The 17631-nt window shown below is 33.0% G+C and overlaps 2 protein-coding genes across 2 annotated transcripts in view; one reads left to right on the top strand and one right to left on the bottom strand.

Moving 5' to 3' along the window:
- Positions 1 to 4155, top strand: part of LOC150093166 (trypsin-1-like) — a 42342-nt gene extending 38187 nt beyond the window's left edge. Inside the window, exons 6-8 of the mRNA XM_090413862.1 lie at positions 2018 to 2286; positions 2644 to 2801; positions 3692 to 4155. Coding sequence (XP_090269988.1) covers positions 2018 to 2286; positions 2644 to 2801; positions 3692 to 3847 — 583 coding nt within the window. The 3' untranslated portion in view covers positions 3848 to 4155. The remainder of the gene's footprint in view (positions 1 to 2017; positions 2287 to 2643; positions 2802 to 3691) is intronic.
- The window catches only part of LOC150093165 (trypsin-1-like), a 379787-nt gene that overhangs the window by 324512 nt on the left and 37644 nt on the right, over positions 1 to 17631 (bottom strand). The window lies entirely within an intron of this gene.

Genomic DNA, 17631 nt, shown 5'->3' with positions numbered 1-17631 from the left:
GAGAAAAAAAAAAGGTTCAGGTAATCCTATTTTCTTTTCTAAAGGTAATGAACATTAACTGATGGACAAATAAAAGACAAAAAAAAAAAAGAATAGTGTATACATATACGTATAAAATTTTACTGAAATGTGTACAAGTGGTTACAGAAAGAAGTAACATAAATTAATTTTATGCTTTTGAAGAAATGGGACATATAAGTCTAGAAATATTCTTCATCAACCCTAACCTATTTTACTTATAAGTCATTTCTCCTATGTCCTCGATAATTAAGTTGCCATTAAATCGGTCACCTATTTGAAATATTAATTATTTCTTACTTATTATATCCGTCTTTCTTTGTGTGTGTGTGTGTGTGTGTGTGTGTGTGTGTGTGTGTGTGTGTGTGTGTGTGTGTGTGTGTGTGTGTGTGTGTGTGTGTGTGTGTGTGTGTGTGTGTGATTTTTTTGTTTTCGCTGTTTAAAAGCATTTACACTGCTGTTGTATCAATGAGTAAAAATGAATTCATGTAAATTTCTAGCTACATCGGGTTGCTTTTCTTGCTAAAAATAACTGTGCAGTGAGTTGTAAATATATAATGGCTCATTCAAGTTAATGAAAAAAGGAAGAAAAATATTTAAAGTCCTCAGAAAGAGAAACTTGTTGTAACTCAGTCAAGTTTAAAGAGATAAAGTGATCATAATTTAAAAAAAAAAAATCTAACTTTTATTAAATAAAAAAATAGTTTATTCCATTTTGACCTACTTATAGAACCAAGTTCTAACATATGCACACCATTTGTAAAAATAATTGATTAGAGACAATCATTAAAAAAATCGTTTTGTAAATCGGGACACTATTCATTATCAAAATAGTTTATATATTGTTTTGATGATAAATTTAAAACGCCATTGAAGTAATTCCGATTTTTATTATAAAACTAAATACCATATCGCATTAAATCCCATCCAGTCAGAAAGTTATTATTAGTATCATTTTGGATCGTCTTATCAATAAAAACGCAAATATAGAGAAAAATAATAATCAAAACAGCTTTCAACTAAAATTGTATTAGTAAAAATATGATAGCAAGTGTAGCGAGAAAAAAAAGTGGAGATTACAATTTCAATTTTTTTTCGATAATTATAAGAATTGTAAGAGTAAAAAGAAAATCTTTCATCAGCTACTCTTGAACCTACTTGCTGATAGACGAAAATTACTACTCTTACATTAATGAATTCATGTGACCAAATAAAGGCACCCTAATACCGGCTTTATAACAGCATAAATGAAGTTTTGAAATTTATTTTCATTGAATACAATTCATATTGATATATTTTTCTTGTTTTCGAGTCAATAATCATGTCTGTGACAAACTGGTGTCATTCAAAGAGCTCTTTCAAGTGGTGATAGTTTTGTAAGAAGAGTACGTCAAAAGTTAAATGTCGATCCATTTTTGGCTTGTGGACATATGAATATGTTTTGCCTAAATTTGCTACTGCAAATGGTCATATTGAAATCAAAATTGAAAGGTGGACAACTTCTTGTGAACATCCTAAATCTCAATATTCCACCCAGTACTGCTAGATTCCCGGATCAAATTGTTTACCGAGAACTGATTCAATGAAAAGATTATTATTATTTTTTAAAATCTGACTCTCACCTACGAAAGATTGTAAACCTATAGTATGTTTATTACCTTCGGTTGCCTTGGGTTTTTTAAATTACTTTTTAAAAAATATATATATACAGATATATATTATTTTTGCCTAATCTGGAAACCCTGTTCTAGAGATCGAGTACGGAAAACTTTTCAGTCACACAGTTGCTCACGCATTTTGTGACAAATAAAATAGAGAGTTAATATACTGAAACATTAAGCAAGTACTTCTTGCAACTTTTTTTCTTTTTGATGCAATATGTGTTAATGACGAAATAGATTTGTTAAAATACGTAATATTTGAAATCGGGAGTATGCTGTTCATATTATTAGAAAATCAGTAAGTTTTCTTAACATGTATTATTTCTTCTTGCGTTAAGGACACCGGCCTCAGCACTCAGAGTGAGAGTCGGAGAATACAATATCCGGGAAACGTCAGAGGAATTTCCACACGAAGAATACACCGTAAAGAGAAAAGTGGTCAACGAAGATTATGAACCCGCCACCTACCGACACGATATAGCGTTGTTAGAACTGTCTCATCCAGCAGTCTTGCGAAAGCATATCATCCCCGTTTGTTTACCTCATAAATCCGATAACTTTACTGGGAGAATGGCAACCGTCACGGGCTGGGGAAGGACAGAATATGGTAAGCGTGAATTCGTTTATTATTCATACGAATGTTTTTAAACTTTTTTTTTCAAGTTAATATTTTTTGTTCAAGTTACCTAAGCATAACTTCTAGATAGAAATTCAGAAGCAATTTGAATATCGTGAACGTTAATTAAATCCTAACATTACAAGTTATCGAGTATAAAAAACGTGCTTTTGATATATTGCACTGTTTACATAAGGGTTCGTATGTCTATAATGTAACGACCAAAATTACCTTATCTCATTATCACATCTGATTAATAACCATACCTTGTTATAAATAATGCATTAATGTTTTAATTCATTAACTTATTCATTCATTACCGAAAACCGGACTGTTATTTGTTGGTAGGTAGGAAGGCTGCGCCGAGTGTACTTCAGAAAGTCGATGTGGAAGTGCTAGACACCGACACGTGTGTAGAATGGCTCCGGACAGCAGGTAGAAAAGAGACTGTATATCCCACCATGGTGTGTGCAGGTTATAAAGATGGAGGAAAGGACTCTTGTCAGGTAAGTCCTTAATTATCCCTTTGTGAAATTCTGAAAAGCCTGAATTCGCGAAGAAAGGTGATTTGGGTGGAGGGGAAAATATTAATAAGCCAAAAATCAATTGTTAAGCTATCGACACTTTGAATTTAATTAGAATACGGCTGCTCTTTGGAAATGCTTGCGAGTGAATTAAGAATCATTGCAACTATGTTCAACATAATCAACTTTATCAAATTATTACTACTATTGGTAGGTGTTAGCAATGTTACATTGTTAGGGAATAATAAATAAGAACAAGTAGTGTCATCCCGAAAAAGGCCAAAAAAAAAAAAATCCGAGTCCAGGACGGAAAAAACCTTCCAGCTTCTTCTGAGACCAGCTAACTCACCTTCAGTTGAAAAAATATGGCTATAAATATATTTTAGCCACAACGAGTTTCTTTTTTTTATTATTTAATGAATTCTAAAGAAATGAGTCATCTATCAGGTAATGAGTGGCATGTGTGCGCACCCTCGTTACAAGCAAATGTACAGTATATAGTATTTTCTGAAGAAACGGTTACGAAATATTTTGCAAGTGCTTTTAAGGGAAAACATTCTTAATATATTGGCAATTTTTGCATTTACTAGTTCAATATAATCTTAACAATAATAAATATTGAAATTTTTTGAAGAAAAGTTTTTGACTGGGAGATCCAAATCTTCTTCTGTGCGCGCGCGCGTTTTTTTTTGTGTGTGTTTGCGAGAGAGAGAGAGAGAGAGAGAGAGAGTACCATTTCAGGTAACACTTAATAATGCGTTTTGATAACTGAATGGTTAAAGAAACTGAACTTCCTTTAGTAATAATTCTAATAAATAATTTGTAGTCTAATTATTCTTTGATCGAATTGTTTGAACTTTTTTATTATCCAGGGCGATTCTGGAGGACCACTTACCATCAGAGAAAATGGGCGTGCCAAGTTGATTGGTCTCGTTTCGTGGGGAGTGGGATGTGCTAGACCCCATCTACCCGGTATATACACAAAAATAACTGAATATTTGGACTGGATCAAAGTGTATGTGTCGTAACAGAATGTGCCTACCAATGTTCTCATTTTCTGGTGGAGAAGATCATTTATTCCCAGAATGAACCAAGCAAGTAACAGAAATCTAAAAAAGCAGCGCCTGCCTCAACTCGCTTTTCGCAACGGATTTCTTAGGAACCTCCAAAGAGTTTCTATGTAAACTATTGAACAATTCATCCTGCTTTCATTAGCATCTGGTTAGAATTCCAGACATTGTATCTGATTGGTTAAATTAACCTTTAAGACGATTGTAAATATGTACATGTACTTTTAATACATAGGTTATATAAAAAAATTGTGTATATATATATATCCGAAAGAACGATATGGTAGTCATTGGATCTCTACATATTTACAACATTTCTGTATATGACATATATTTAATATCACTGTAATATGAAAGCAATACTGAGAGCCATCTGGCACGAAACTTCAGAAATGCAACTTAATCTAAGGAAGTGATCGTTACAACAGTTACAGTTTCGTCATATATCTCATCTGAATAGAAATTAAAATAAAATATAAGCTTTATATTCATAAAGCCCACCAAACACTAGTGTAAATTACAAAGACGAAGAAACTGATGTAGACATCCCAGTTTAATGTAAACATTGCAGGCACAGACGGATCTTCATCCCTAATATCTGACACTTCCCAATCTCAGTTGTTTTCATTTACTTTCTTACCTTCACTTGACGAGTAAAGAAATGTATGAGGATTAGTACTCGTAGCTATTTCAGTGCTAGAGACTGCATTTTTGTATTCATATCAGTAGATCAATGGGTAAACTATTCAATTATATATATATTTTTTTTCAGTTGGTTAAGGGATGTGCCATAGATATCGTTTTCATTCTAAGAACAATAAGCAACGGTCATTTCATTATATTTTCTGTGATCTAGAAGGTGAGTGTTTTTTAAAGACTCACCTTCTCAAACTACAAATATGAAGATCACAAAACTAATTTATATTGGTTACAAAAATTAAAATAATCTTTCTGAGTAGTGGCTTCATTTTTCGTGTGAAGTAATAAACAATGAGTCTATGATTTGTCAGGTCTCGGATTTTTTTTATAACTGCCATTTTAATCTTTTTAAGACACTGGACTCTACGCAGCTCAGTGTGCATCGACAATGTCCTTTATATGGAAAGAAGCCATAAGTTCTAATTCGACTTGGATCCGAAGAACTTTTATAATGGCTTTTCAAGTGACGATGAGTTAGCCTGTCTCATACGAGTTAGCAGGATATTTTCCCCCAGAAACTCAGTTTTCATTCTTCAAAAACAGGCAAAGCTACACGCAACTGACTGACATGATACACCGGCCTCAATAGCAGTTGCTTCACCTGATGTAATTCCAAAAATTAGCAACAACACCGGGCTAGAAAAGCTAGAAAGGCAACAACACCTTACACATTACTGAATAATAATACTGCCAAGTGCTGATATCTTTATTCTTTAAATAATTTGTCCTTGATCCCATTATATTGCATTTTCTGTCCCAATATATTCACTTCCCTAATTTTTCTTAGAATTTTCATGTCGGTGGTCTTCAGTCGTCGATGAGATTTTTTAACCCAGCTCTCCAATTCGTATACTTTAAAACTGGTTTGGACTCAGTCTTGTATTTTCCTAGTATGGTGTTTTCGCTAATTCTCTCTCTGTCTCTCTTTCTTATTCCATATAAGTTTATTCAACTGGTTTCCCATCATACCAACCCTCTTATTCTGTTATCTATTTCCATATTTAATTTGCGATCTTCACTCAAAATAGTTAAAATGAATAACCTGTTCTATAGGTTCACTTATGATACAGTTGAGATTTTCTGTTCAGTTGTTATTTTTGCCATTTATTTGTTGCTGGTTTTCATCCTAGATTTTTCATAGGATTTTTTTTCCTTTCATTCTAGATTTTTTTTTAAATTTGACTAATAACTTTTGACAGTTTGTACAGATTTGAACAGTGTCACTTGCAAAGTACGCACCAAGCTTTACACCTCTTATTTGAATGCCAGTTTTAATATCACTTTTCTTTAAAATGTGACCATCTAGATCAGGGGTCGGCAACCTTTTCAGACTCGCGGGACATATTCAACTTTTATTTTTAATAATCGGGCCGCAAGCGTTTAATTAATAGAAAATAGTGAATGAAAAAAATACTCAAGGTATCAATTTTATTATATCCATCTTAAAAAAAACACAGAAATATTTAAAGCACGAGATATGAAACAAGCATGAAAATGAAACTCAATGAAAAATTATTATCACGTAAAACAAAGTAATATAGTTTTATGCATCAAAATATGTATGTCTACCTGCTTAATGTGACTTTTGTGATTGTTTTCCCTTAGCCAAATTATCTAGATCCACTTTATAACCTGAGATATAAATTCGAATCGAAGCATGCAAATATTCATTAGTTAATCGAGATGAAAATTTATTTTTTCTAAAACCCATGGCAGAAAATGCTTATTCGCAAATGTATGTGCTTCCAAATGCGGCTATCATCTTCTTTGCGAAATTGATTAATCATTCAAATTTTTTGGTAAGCATCGATACATTTTTTGGATATATTCTAAAGAAAATGCGTTCTTTAATATTTCATTGTGTTGCAATTCCAAAACTTCCATCAGTAGTCGGTTTGGAAGGTCATCAATGTCAACATTAAAAGAATTTAGTATCCACAAATCTTATTGGAAATTCCGTTGTGTAAATCTTCAATAATGCCAACAAAAGTTTCCTTTTGTGTTTGACATCCAACTGTAGATGCCGATTTGCAACATATATATAATCGTGTAGATTTGATTTTCTTCCATCATATATTTATTCAACAGACATAGTTTGCCTTCAAAAGCTTTTATGTCAGAAAACAGTTCTGATAGTAATTTACCTTGGCCCTACAGGTTCAAATTAAGTTCATTATGGTAGTTGTAATGTCTACCATAAATGCAAGAGACATAATCCATTTTTTATCCGATAGTTGTGGGACAGTATTTTCGTGTTCCGTCATGAAAATATCTATTTCTTCATGTAAATTAAAAAATATTTTAGCACAGCACCTCTACTTAACCATCTAGCACTTGGCTAGTAGATAATGTCCTCTTGAAATGCCCATAACATATTTTGTTGATGATAAAATTTTACGGGCCACATGCCATGTAAGTATGATCAACCTTTTATGGGCCGCCAAAAATGCACGTTTGGGCCGCATGCGTCCCGCTGGCCGCCGGTTGCTGACCACTGATCTAGATTATAAGTGTAATTCTGCCTAAGACCTGAATTAATATCAATATATGTCCATATTCATATATGGCCTTCAATTCCAACTGCCAATTTGCAGCATAAGTTGTATACACTTCGTATATGGTTCAATTTACACCTAGAGATTTTGTGTTTTTAAACAGTTCAATAAAACACCATGTCTGGTATTCTTCGTCTGAAACCAGATCGCCCTTGTAGTTATTCTTTCCATGAATAAAGTATCATAATTATTATGATATTTTATCCTACTCCAAATGATTGCATAAATCTTTACTGAAACACTCATTTTTATCCCAACGGAAATCCCTTCTCGCCTTCAATTTCATTTCTCGTTTTTATTTTTATAAATGCTTGATAAGAGCTCTATTTCTAACCATCTGGGAGTCGACCACCTGTCAAAGCTTTCTGGACCGTGTAGTGTAATCCCTAAATATATTTACACGAAAATATTTCAGCATTTCAGGTCGAATATTATCTACTTCATCTCTTTCCATTTCAGGTTTCTGATGGTATTTGAGTATCTACCAAACTCAAGAATTCAAATATAATTTCATTTCCTTCCTCGTGAAATATTTTTTCACTGTTCTGTCACTACTTATTCAACATTTTTAAAGTAATTATTCCAGAAATTCAGAATATTATTTATATGAAATTATGTGATCACCCGCGATGTTAGAACTTCTTCACCTGACTTTTGTTTAACGAGTTTTACAAGAACTTAGCACATTTGTCCTGTGAGTTCTCTACGAATAGATGATGGCTAACTAAGCACCTTTTATAGGATTTTTTATCATTTCATAGATTGATTCTTGAACTTTCTTTATCATTTTCCCATCTTTTTAATGTAAATCCTACACACCCAACGGGTTACAAACTTCTACACATTAGAAACATGGGCAGATTAAGATTTAATAATCCTTCCTCTTATCTAGAAACCAAACATTTCTTCAAATCACTTCAGGACTTCAATAAACAGGACAGTGATCTCACACTGTTCACTTATGAAGGAATATAACTCTCTGACATGGGACTATGATACTGATATGAGGATTTTTGCCCTCTTAGGTGCCTGCCTGGTCTCTGATGAGCGCCAACATTCAAAACAGTTGTCAGGCCAGTGACACCCAATCGGTGCACTAATAAAAGCCGAATATACAGGCTCCTGGGCAGAATCAGTAAGCATTGCAAAGCAACTCCTATACGAAGGTTTATTCTCATAAACTGTCTGCTAAAATAAAAACTTGTATGTTTCATTTATTTGACTGTAAAATGATTATGGATATTTACTATAATTATTGTATATTACTAATCTTGCCAACCTGAAGACATATTTTGATTATTAAGCTGTATATTTTGGTATTTTCCTATAGTGGAATTCGAATCCTTAGTCTATTGGATGGAGAGCGACTGCATTATCGATTTGGCCAACCAGGCCTTCTTCGTACACAATTTCACCGTATGATGACTATTTCATAGTCATGACTCTGGATGTATTTCATGACTCTGGATTACTATTTCACTCACTCTCTGAGATCTGATGCTTGTTTCTAAATTCTATAACTTTTTTCAATAATATATATATATATATATATATATATATATATATATTAGAGCTTACAGTTCACATCTGAATGTTGTTCAACTTTGATGTTGTGAAAGTTTTATTGCACTATTTTTTTTAAAAAAAATTCACTGGTATCTACTCATTCTTAACATGCTCAAAAATAAGTGATCGTCACTTCCATTATTTCTAATCTGCCGCAGAGTTTTGTATCAATCAATTTGATGATATTATTATCAGCAATAACATAATTTATTAGACTTTTCTTTTTTGTGTGTGTTCTCACAACGCGATTAACGCAAATTTTTATGTTGGAGCTTTGCTTCGTGTTAATAATGACCAGTCTATCGTTATTATTAGTCGTCTCCTATTCTTTAAAATTTCTCTAAATATTTCTCTGTGCCACTTTATTTGAAATTGACTTTCATTGAAGAAGACAGTTTTCATATTTAGTATCGAAAACTATTGCTACTCTCTTCCTTCTTAAATCTCTGGTGCCTGAATATTATTTAGAAGGATCTCACGTTTTTAATCTTTTTGGTCTCAATAATTCCATTTATATTCTTCTGTCAGTTCTACTTATTTTCCATTAATAGTCTTACCTTGATGATGCATGGCCTCAGTTCTGCTGAAGCGAAGACTAATCCAATAGCTGACTTTTCAATGTTCGTTGTGGTTCCATGATGAAAATAGCAAGAATCGTATATAACTAGTGATGTCTCAGTCGCCATGATATTAGATTATGTTATATCATCCTAATATATGCAGTTTCATATATAGAATACAATTTGTAGGTTAAATTTCAAATTGCCAGTCCACCCCCGTTCTGTCAGCATTCAAATAGATACCTAATAAAGGGGAAGCATGAAATGGGGGAGTGAACAGTGACTCAGTAATCAAAGGATTAAAAGGGTCGCTGGATCGGTTATCCAACTTTGATCCTTAAGCGATCCCAGTTTTTGCTCAAATCACAAATAAAATGTTTAAGCCCACTCATCAGCGGAGATATTTCTGGAAGAATTCTTTTCAAAGAAACATTATTTGAAAATTCATAATGTTCAAACATTTTTAATCTCTATTCTGGATTCGTTTCTGTTACTAACAGAGCGAGGTTTTAGGAAAAAATAACTCCGTGCTTAAAATTTCCAGAGTTAGTTGATTATAAGGACAATCCTTTTCCATCAGATCGGCGAGATTTAAAATTTCTATGAAGTACAAGGAACTTTTTCTAAGTCTATTTAAAATGGAATTGGTCAGCTAGTTTTAGTATTACTTTGGATTTTTAAAAGGTTAAAAAAAAAAGCATAATTAATTTTTTTTTAAAAATTCGAAAATAGGCAATTATAAGTTTAAAATAATTCTAACCAACCAATTACAGAAACATACCTTGATGCCTAATAACTTTTTATAGACCTTTTTAATCAATCTATAGTTAAAGAGTCGTAGTAAATGGTATGCGATTTTAATATATATTATAATTCGTTGTTTTACTTATTTCATTTTTTAAGATCTCAAAGATTATATTAACTGATTACTTTCCATATCAAGCATCTTTATCAAAAAAGTTGCATACCACGAAATGTTACTTATGGATCATAAAAATCAATAGGTTTCTTGCACATATCAATTTCACGGTACTACCTTAATGATTGATCTACGTTTCTTTGATATTAAATACACCGCCAGTTTTAAAAAAATTAACAGCACAGCCTGCACGTAGCCCAGATCACGCTATCCTTAATTAAGCTCCATCCACACATGAAATAGCTGTTTCATTGAAAAAGTGCGATGAGCTTCTTAAACTCATGCTACTTCTTTAAAATATCTCCTGATGTCAACAATAATATTGAGTACAATATTGTCATTTTTTGGTTTTCTTGCTACCTTTCAGAGAGTGCAGGCAGCCAACTCCACAGCCTGACATAATAAGCCTATATGATAATTTTTTTTATCAGATATTCAATAGTAACGTTCGGATGTTGTCGTATTTATGCAATTTTTGGTGTTCTTTTATTCATACTTCTGCATTAATAAGCAATCAGCTACTAGTTTAATTGTTAGTGTCGTATAAATACAGCCTTTTTACTATTAAAGTCCTTGGGCAAACTTCACACGTCTATTAGAGCTGTTTCAAAAAGTCAATACAACATTCTCACCCATTTCTTATAACTTTCTATTTTTCTAAAAAAAAAGACATCCTGAACAGTAGGTAGTTTACGTGGTATTTGAAAGAAACTGAAAGTAGGAAATAACCGTTTCTCCTGAACAATATCATTTCATAGGCCTACTATCAGAAATATAAAAACATTGGCATATTAAGTGTAATCAGCATGCATTGTAAGATAGAATAGCTGACTTCCGTATATACACCTATCAAACAGATTAAAATGGGCATAATACTAACTAATCACGTTTACTTAAAGGTACCGCCAATCCTGTGTTTATTGATGCATGCTTTTATATTTTGTCTTGGGAATTATTAAGGGTATGCACAGTTATGGCATTTGTTTACAGGATCTCATTTTTTTTAAAAAATTTGTTCTCAAAAGTCCCATCCCATCCTTGTGAAATCATTACAGAATGCACTTTATCCTCAATTACAAATACACTATTAAGAATTTATACAGAATGACAGATGAGTTTTACAAGTGATTTTATCACATTTTCTTAAAAAAGCAATCTTAAATGCAATTTCATCTCAAGGAACCATTAGTAAATATTGGTATTTTTTATTATTTTAATGTCAAAAGACGAGAGGGATATCTGCCATCATTAACTGTGTTAATGCACCGAAAAGAGTACATTCGCGTAGCATCAGTTCCGCTAAACGTTTATCTTGCGCTGTTTGTAACTACTGTAAACTCAAATATGAATTTCTAAAGAAAAATCTAAATGGTTCAGCTCAATTTTAAATAAACTTAGACGTATTACACGAAGAGTTCCAAATAATGAACTTCCCTTTTGCAAAAAGTTGGAAATGTTGTCATCGTCCCAAGATAAATACATATTATATATTTTAAGCTGAAAGAATTGTTATATATAATTACTATCTTTTAATGCACTTATGGAAAGAATATCTTCTTTATCTCATAAATAGTTTAACGGTATGCAGCAAGCTAAAATAACAAATGTAGAAAATGTTTGACTCAAACGTAGCGAACAATTTTGTCACTAAGCCGCGAAAAGCAGAATCTGTTGTCATGTAAGTATTATGCATCCATCAGGAAAAATAAAATTGTTTTAGTATGCAGAAAAGTAGACGGAAGAGATAAAACTGGAAAAACAGAGCTGCATCGAAGAAACTGAAGAAACGTGCACATTACATATTCAAGATCTGAAAATACGCAATTTTTTCATGAATACTTACTTTGATTTTTATATCTCAGGTATGTCAATTCTGATAATTGTTTACAAAATATTTTTTTGCCTAACATATTTTGATAAAAATATTTTTCTTACTTTTTCTTACTAAATATGAAAGTCCTTTAATACAGGGTGTTTAAAAAAGAATGTTCCGATTTGAAAATTGTATATCTCTGCAACCGCAAACCACAAATGAATGCGACTTGTACCGTGTGTAATTGTGGCGAGTGAAACTTTAGGCCTTACTTCATACTTCGTAATTTATTTTGTAACTGTACCACATTTTCATTATTAAATATAATTATTTGAAATCGGGTCATTCGTTTTGAAACACCCTGTATTTTTAACATTCCCGTTTCTAAAACACTGAAATATAAATGATTATCTTAGACACACAGGTGATATTTAAATTTGAATGAAGCATCGTTAAAAGGTGTGATGCATTTCGTATTAGCACTCTTGCACAGCAACATTATTCCTTATCAAAACAATTGAAACTAGAAATGTTTTTGCTAAAACATTTCTAGTTTCAGTTTCTAAAATAGTCCCATTGAAACAAAACTCAGATTACTCGACAAATTTTGGTGGAGATTTTATTGCCATCTAGTATTATGAACCACTAGAAAACAAAATTAATACTCCCACAATTTATTCCCATATTTGGGACAGTGTACCTAAAACCTCCCTAAGAATTCTTGATGACATCCAGAAGTGCGCGATCCGCTTAACAGGTGGTTAATGCAGCCACTGACCAACATCCATATACTGTCCAACTCCAACATACCGAACAAAACCTCTGGTCATCCTTCTTCATTCCATCCACACTTCTTTTTTGAAACAATCTCTCTCTCTCTCTCTCTCTCTCTCTCTCTCTCTCTCTCTCTCCACACTTTTTCCCAATGAATACAACCTTCAACTCTAGAGAAACATATCAACAGATTACTTCTTTCTCCATAAACACTTACCGATACATGGTACTGTTGTGTTACAGGTTCTGGGACCTTTCATGTGGGGGGGGGGGGAATCATCGTAAAAAATCCCTCTCCTTTTGAATCGTTTTATCACATATTGGAAATAAAAATAGTACTGTATTTTATTATAACCAAACTAGAAAACTATTGAAACCAGTAGAAATAAAAATTGATCTGCCAGACTAATTTTAGTCGATTCTATTAAACAAATTTTATAAATTTTATTCATTCACAACAGATTTATTAATGTGTAGCATTTTAAAATTCTGTAAACTTTTTTCTCTAAAATGGTTGCTTAAAATGAAACTGAGATGATTGAAAAGTAGGAAGAGTCTCAAATATTGAAGCACAATTTTTGCAATCTATCTGAAGATAGAATAACATGCGTGCAGACAAACAAAAATAACTAATATATGCATTTCTTGAAAATCATCTGAAAACAAAAACATTTATAATTAGCATTAAACATAATTAAGCGAATTTTTGAGGGAATGTGCGAACGATAGGATGTAGTTCTAGATGCACCTAGAACTACATCCTTTCTTTCGATGGATGTGAACGCCATACTTCTGACCCTGAATACACTATTCACTCCTAACCAGTTTCCTCCACTCTAATGATTTAATTCCTAGAGAATATATCCTGAGCTAACAGACGCACCAATGTGAGGGTATGGACAAAGAATTTGGTTAATACAAACCGACCCAATTCCATCAAGGTTCAATATATGCTCACGCTATTGTGACTTGAATATCCATTCCATGAAGATTTAGATATAGTCATAATCACGTATTCTATATCTCAAGAAGAATATCTTCAGCCTCCTTTTAGGTCCAAATACATTATTTTAGCCAGCTTTTCCCTCCTTTTTTTTTCTATACCAAGGGCAAAGAAAGGTTTGACGATCGTGATTCATATTTTTATATAACAAAGATATGAAGTACTTTGTTATATCAAAAATAATAATTATAAAATAAAGTATTTTATAATTGTTATTTTTGATTAATTTAATATAAATATCGCACTGCCGTAAATAACTGAACTACTTTAAGCATGTACTTCGAAGAATCCATCTCCGTTCCTAGTCGGCTCAGCGTCTACAAATATGGAACAATAAAATGACATTTACTTCCTTGGGAAACGAAGGTTACCTAACCTGTTACAAGACTCGATACGAAAAGTTACGGTAAGTTATAAAACTGTTTAACAAAGAATATCCGTGTAGGATATATTAGGGAGTCAGAATTTTAAGTAATGCTTGTTTTCTTCCTCACTTCCTTGTCCCGTGACTGGCAAGTTTTCCTGGTTAATACTTGCCCTTCACACGTGTCACTGTTTCCTACTTACTGAATTAAGATAAGCTTTTGCGCATCAAGGGCGAGGACACTTAGATTCAATTCAGTATGGATAACGTGTTTATAGCAAAAGATATCTGAATGCAAAATATAACAAAAGTCAAAATAAAAACATAAATGTATCTTACACGCTGCTACTGTCTTTAAGATTGTTTTAGCAGCTGAAATGGTTATGGAAAACGCGATATCTGCATGCAATGTTGCATTTCTTCTGGATTTTTGAACATCTTTGTCTCAAGTGTCACAGAACTGAGACTTCATGTCATGTCACAAATACAGAAATAAATAAACTAACGTAACTTTTTAAACATAATCCGGAAGGCCTATTAAAATAGCTCTTTCGGATTATGTTAAAGAGAGAAACCTAACACGGAACTTTTTCAAATCACTTTAAGTCTCCAGTAAGCGGGATGGTGGTAGTGGGTCATACCGGTCGATAAACTCGCGTTCCATCTAAAGACGTTCACAAATATCCATGGCCATAATGGGATTCTAGCCCGCAGGCTATTAGTAACATGGATTTTTGATTAGCAACAAATAAAAAACTGTGATAACACTAACTATTGCTGCTAATTTAAATACGGATATAAATACTAGCTGTAAGTTCCAACAGGGAAATGGTCGTAGTTGTACAAAACTGCTCTATGCATACTGGTATTGTTGACCTCGAATATGTAGTTTTGCTTCTTCATTACTTGCAGTCATAGCTGAGTGACATGTAAATAGGCCGAGACTAAAGTTCACATTTAGATGAATAGGGATGAACATCATTTCTGTACATTGAAAATCTTTCTTTCGCTGGCTTAAAATCATAAGATCGCTCAGCAGTTCCGCGGACCTTCGTGTCTGGTAGGGATCGATTTGCAAGAATAGCATGTGTCCAGATCGAGCGCTGGATCTCTCATATTTCTGACATATTCTACATGTTCTTCTATATATTTTTCTGTCTGTCTGTCTGTTCTTCGTTCTGAAAAATCAAAACTCTTTTGATTTTTCAGTAATATGGATACCGTAACCAGCACTAAAGGCGGTAAACACCTGGAGTTTATTTCTCGTTTAAAGTTGTGAAAATGGTCCTGATTTTGAAATTCCTTATAATTCACCTTCCATTGGTGCCTGTTGTTAGGTTTACCAATTAAATTTCATATTGCCTATTTTAGGTCAGTGAAATCATAACAGGCATGTCTTTCTTCTTGCAATGCTAAGACACCTTGTGGCAAAAGTTAAGCAAAGTCATATACTATCACTAAGATTTGGTAAGAAATATGAACTTTGTGTGTGTGTGTGTGTGTGTGTGTGTGTGTGTGTGTGTGGGTTGCCTTTTCTTTCAAAACACAATTATTTCATACACATATAATAAAAGTTTTATTTAGCCACTAATATAAAAATAACAATTTTTTTCTCCTTTCATTCAATTAGAGATAAATTATTTTAGTTCCTCCTTCCTTTTTTTCTGCCATTAGTTAAAGGCGATTTGCGTTTTGGTGCACTTGCGCACTGTCACTAGATTACATATCACCTTCATTATGTCCCTTGGCACAGTATCTTTATATTCACACCCACATTTATTGCAAGTAAGACTTCAGTCTTAAATCGTCATAGTAAGGAAGGGGAAAAAAGTGTTATTTTTTGTCAAACCAGTTCTTGCGACAGCTAAAAGAGAGGCGATGCTTGTCCTATATTTGATAACAAAACAATTGACTGAAATTTAAACTTTTTTTTTAAATCTTCCAACGTAGATAATCAATGAACTATTCATTAATCGATGTTATGGTATAGGAAATATTTTTATTTTCATTATTAATTGTTCTCTCTCTCTTTCTGTCCACTGGAGACTTTCACCTTTTGGTTAAAGATAATAAAAGATAACGGACTGGATAGCAGACGTATCTCAAAATAATAAATATTTGACATTGGACTGACAGAAGCAAATTTACAAGACATGTTGTGTGTGGTTAGCAACAGAAGCAACTGGTTACATTAGCAATATGGTTCCAATAACCAAAGTTTGCAGGAATAATTATACGGATAATAAGGATAATAAATAAGAAAACGATTGCATACAATCATAACCAGATACATTTTGTCACATTTTAATAGTGACCATTTATCATCATAGCATTTGGAGAGAAACGGTCCAGTTATAGCTAAAATATTACTTCAATGTTCTTGACAATAAAAACGGAACTATAACGAAAAAAGACAAACCACAGAATATCTCATCATACAGTCTTGAACACCAAAATTAGTTAAGAAAAATTATTAATGAAAAATTTCAGAACCGATTTGTGATTGTTCATAGTTTGCGAGAACTATCATGATAGTCATGAGGATCATCTATGAGCTGAACTGCTCACAGAGTTAGTAGCTGAGTGGGTCTAAAATAGCTTCTTGGGAAAAAGAGAATGCATAGTTTTTTCAAGGTTGAAGAAGTTATTGATGTGGCATGTTTACTTCAGAAGAGGCTGGAGGTAAATTGTCAGACCAAGGAGAGAGATCTGATCCTGTCTGGTGATGCGTGTATTACTGGGATAACGGATGAAGAGTTAAGATCCCTTTTGTGAGAAAAAAAGACAAGACAGCACATTTTTGGAGGGCACTGAAAGTGACCAGATTTTCGTCATCCCATTGAAGGATGGTATGGAGATCAGTTTTTAATGCAGATGATCTTGTAGCAAGGGATATCTTAGAACTACATGGCTTGTTTAATTAGAAGGAGAAATGGAATGTGCTGTCATCTACAAAGCTATTTTTAGGATTAGTAGTGATTGAAAGTAGTTCATTTATGTATGAGAGAAATAAGGTAGGTGATAGAATGGAACTCTGAGGCACTCCTGAACTGATGACAAAGCTTGAATAGAGAATGTCGTACACCCACTGTCGGTGTCAGGTTATTTTGCGCCCTAGGCAAAGTTTACAAGCGCGCCCCTTATTTCAAAAGTTGGTTATTTTTTTTAATTAAATTTTAAATATAAAAAATAAAAATTATTTTGGCGTGCTTTATTAATAATATACAAAGTAATATACAATATGTATAATATATGAGAATCAAATTTTAATTTTTCTTGCTTTTAATTTTGCAAAATTTTGAAAGTTTGGCGCCCCTTCATATCTTGCGCCCTAGGCTGTTGCCTAGATTGCCTAAATGGTAACGCCGGCCCTGCGTACACCATGACACGCAGTGAACGACCACAGAGAAATCTGACTACCCAATTACAGAGGGTTACACGTACACTGAAGGAAAGCAGTTTGCAAAGAAGGCCTCAATGCGAAACACG

Source organism: Typopeltis vanoorti, chromosome 24 (assembly GCF_054136105.1).
Source record: "Typopeltis vanoorti isolate ZY-2024b chromosome 24, IOZ_Tvanoo_1.0, whole genome shotgun sequence".
Taxonomy (NCBI): Eukaryota; Metazoa; Arthropoda; class Arachnida; order Uropygi; family Thelyphonidae; genus Typopeltis; species Typopeltis vanoorti.
This window is presented reverse-complemented; position numbering and strand designations above follow the sequence as displayed.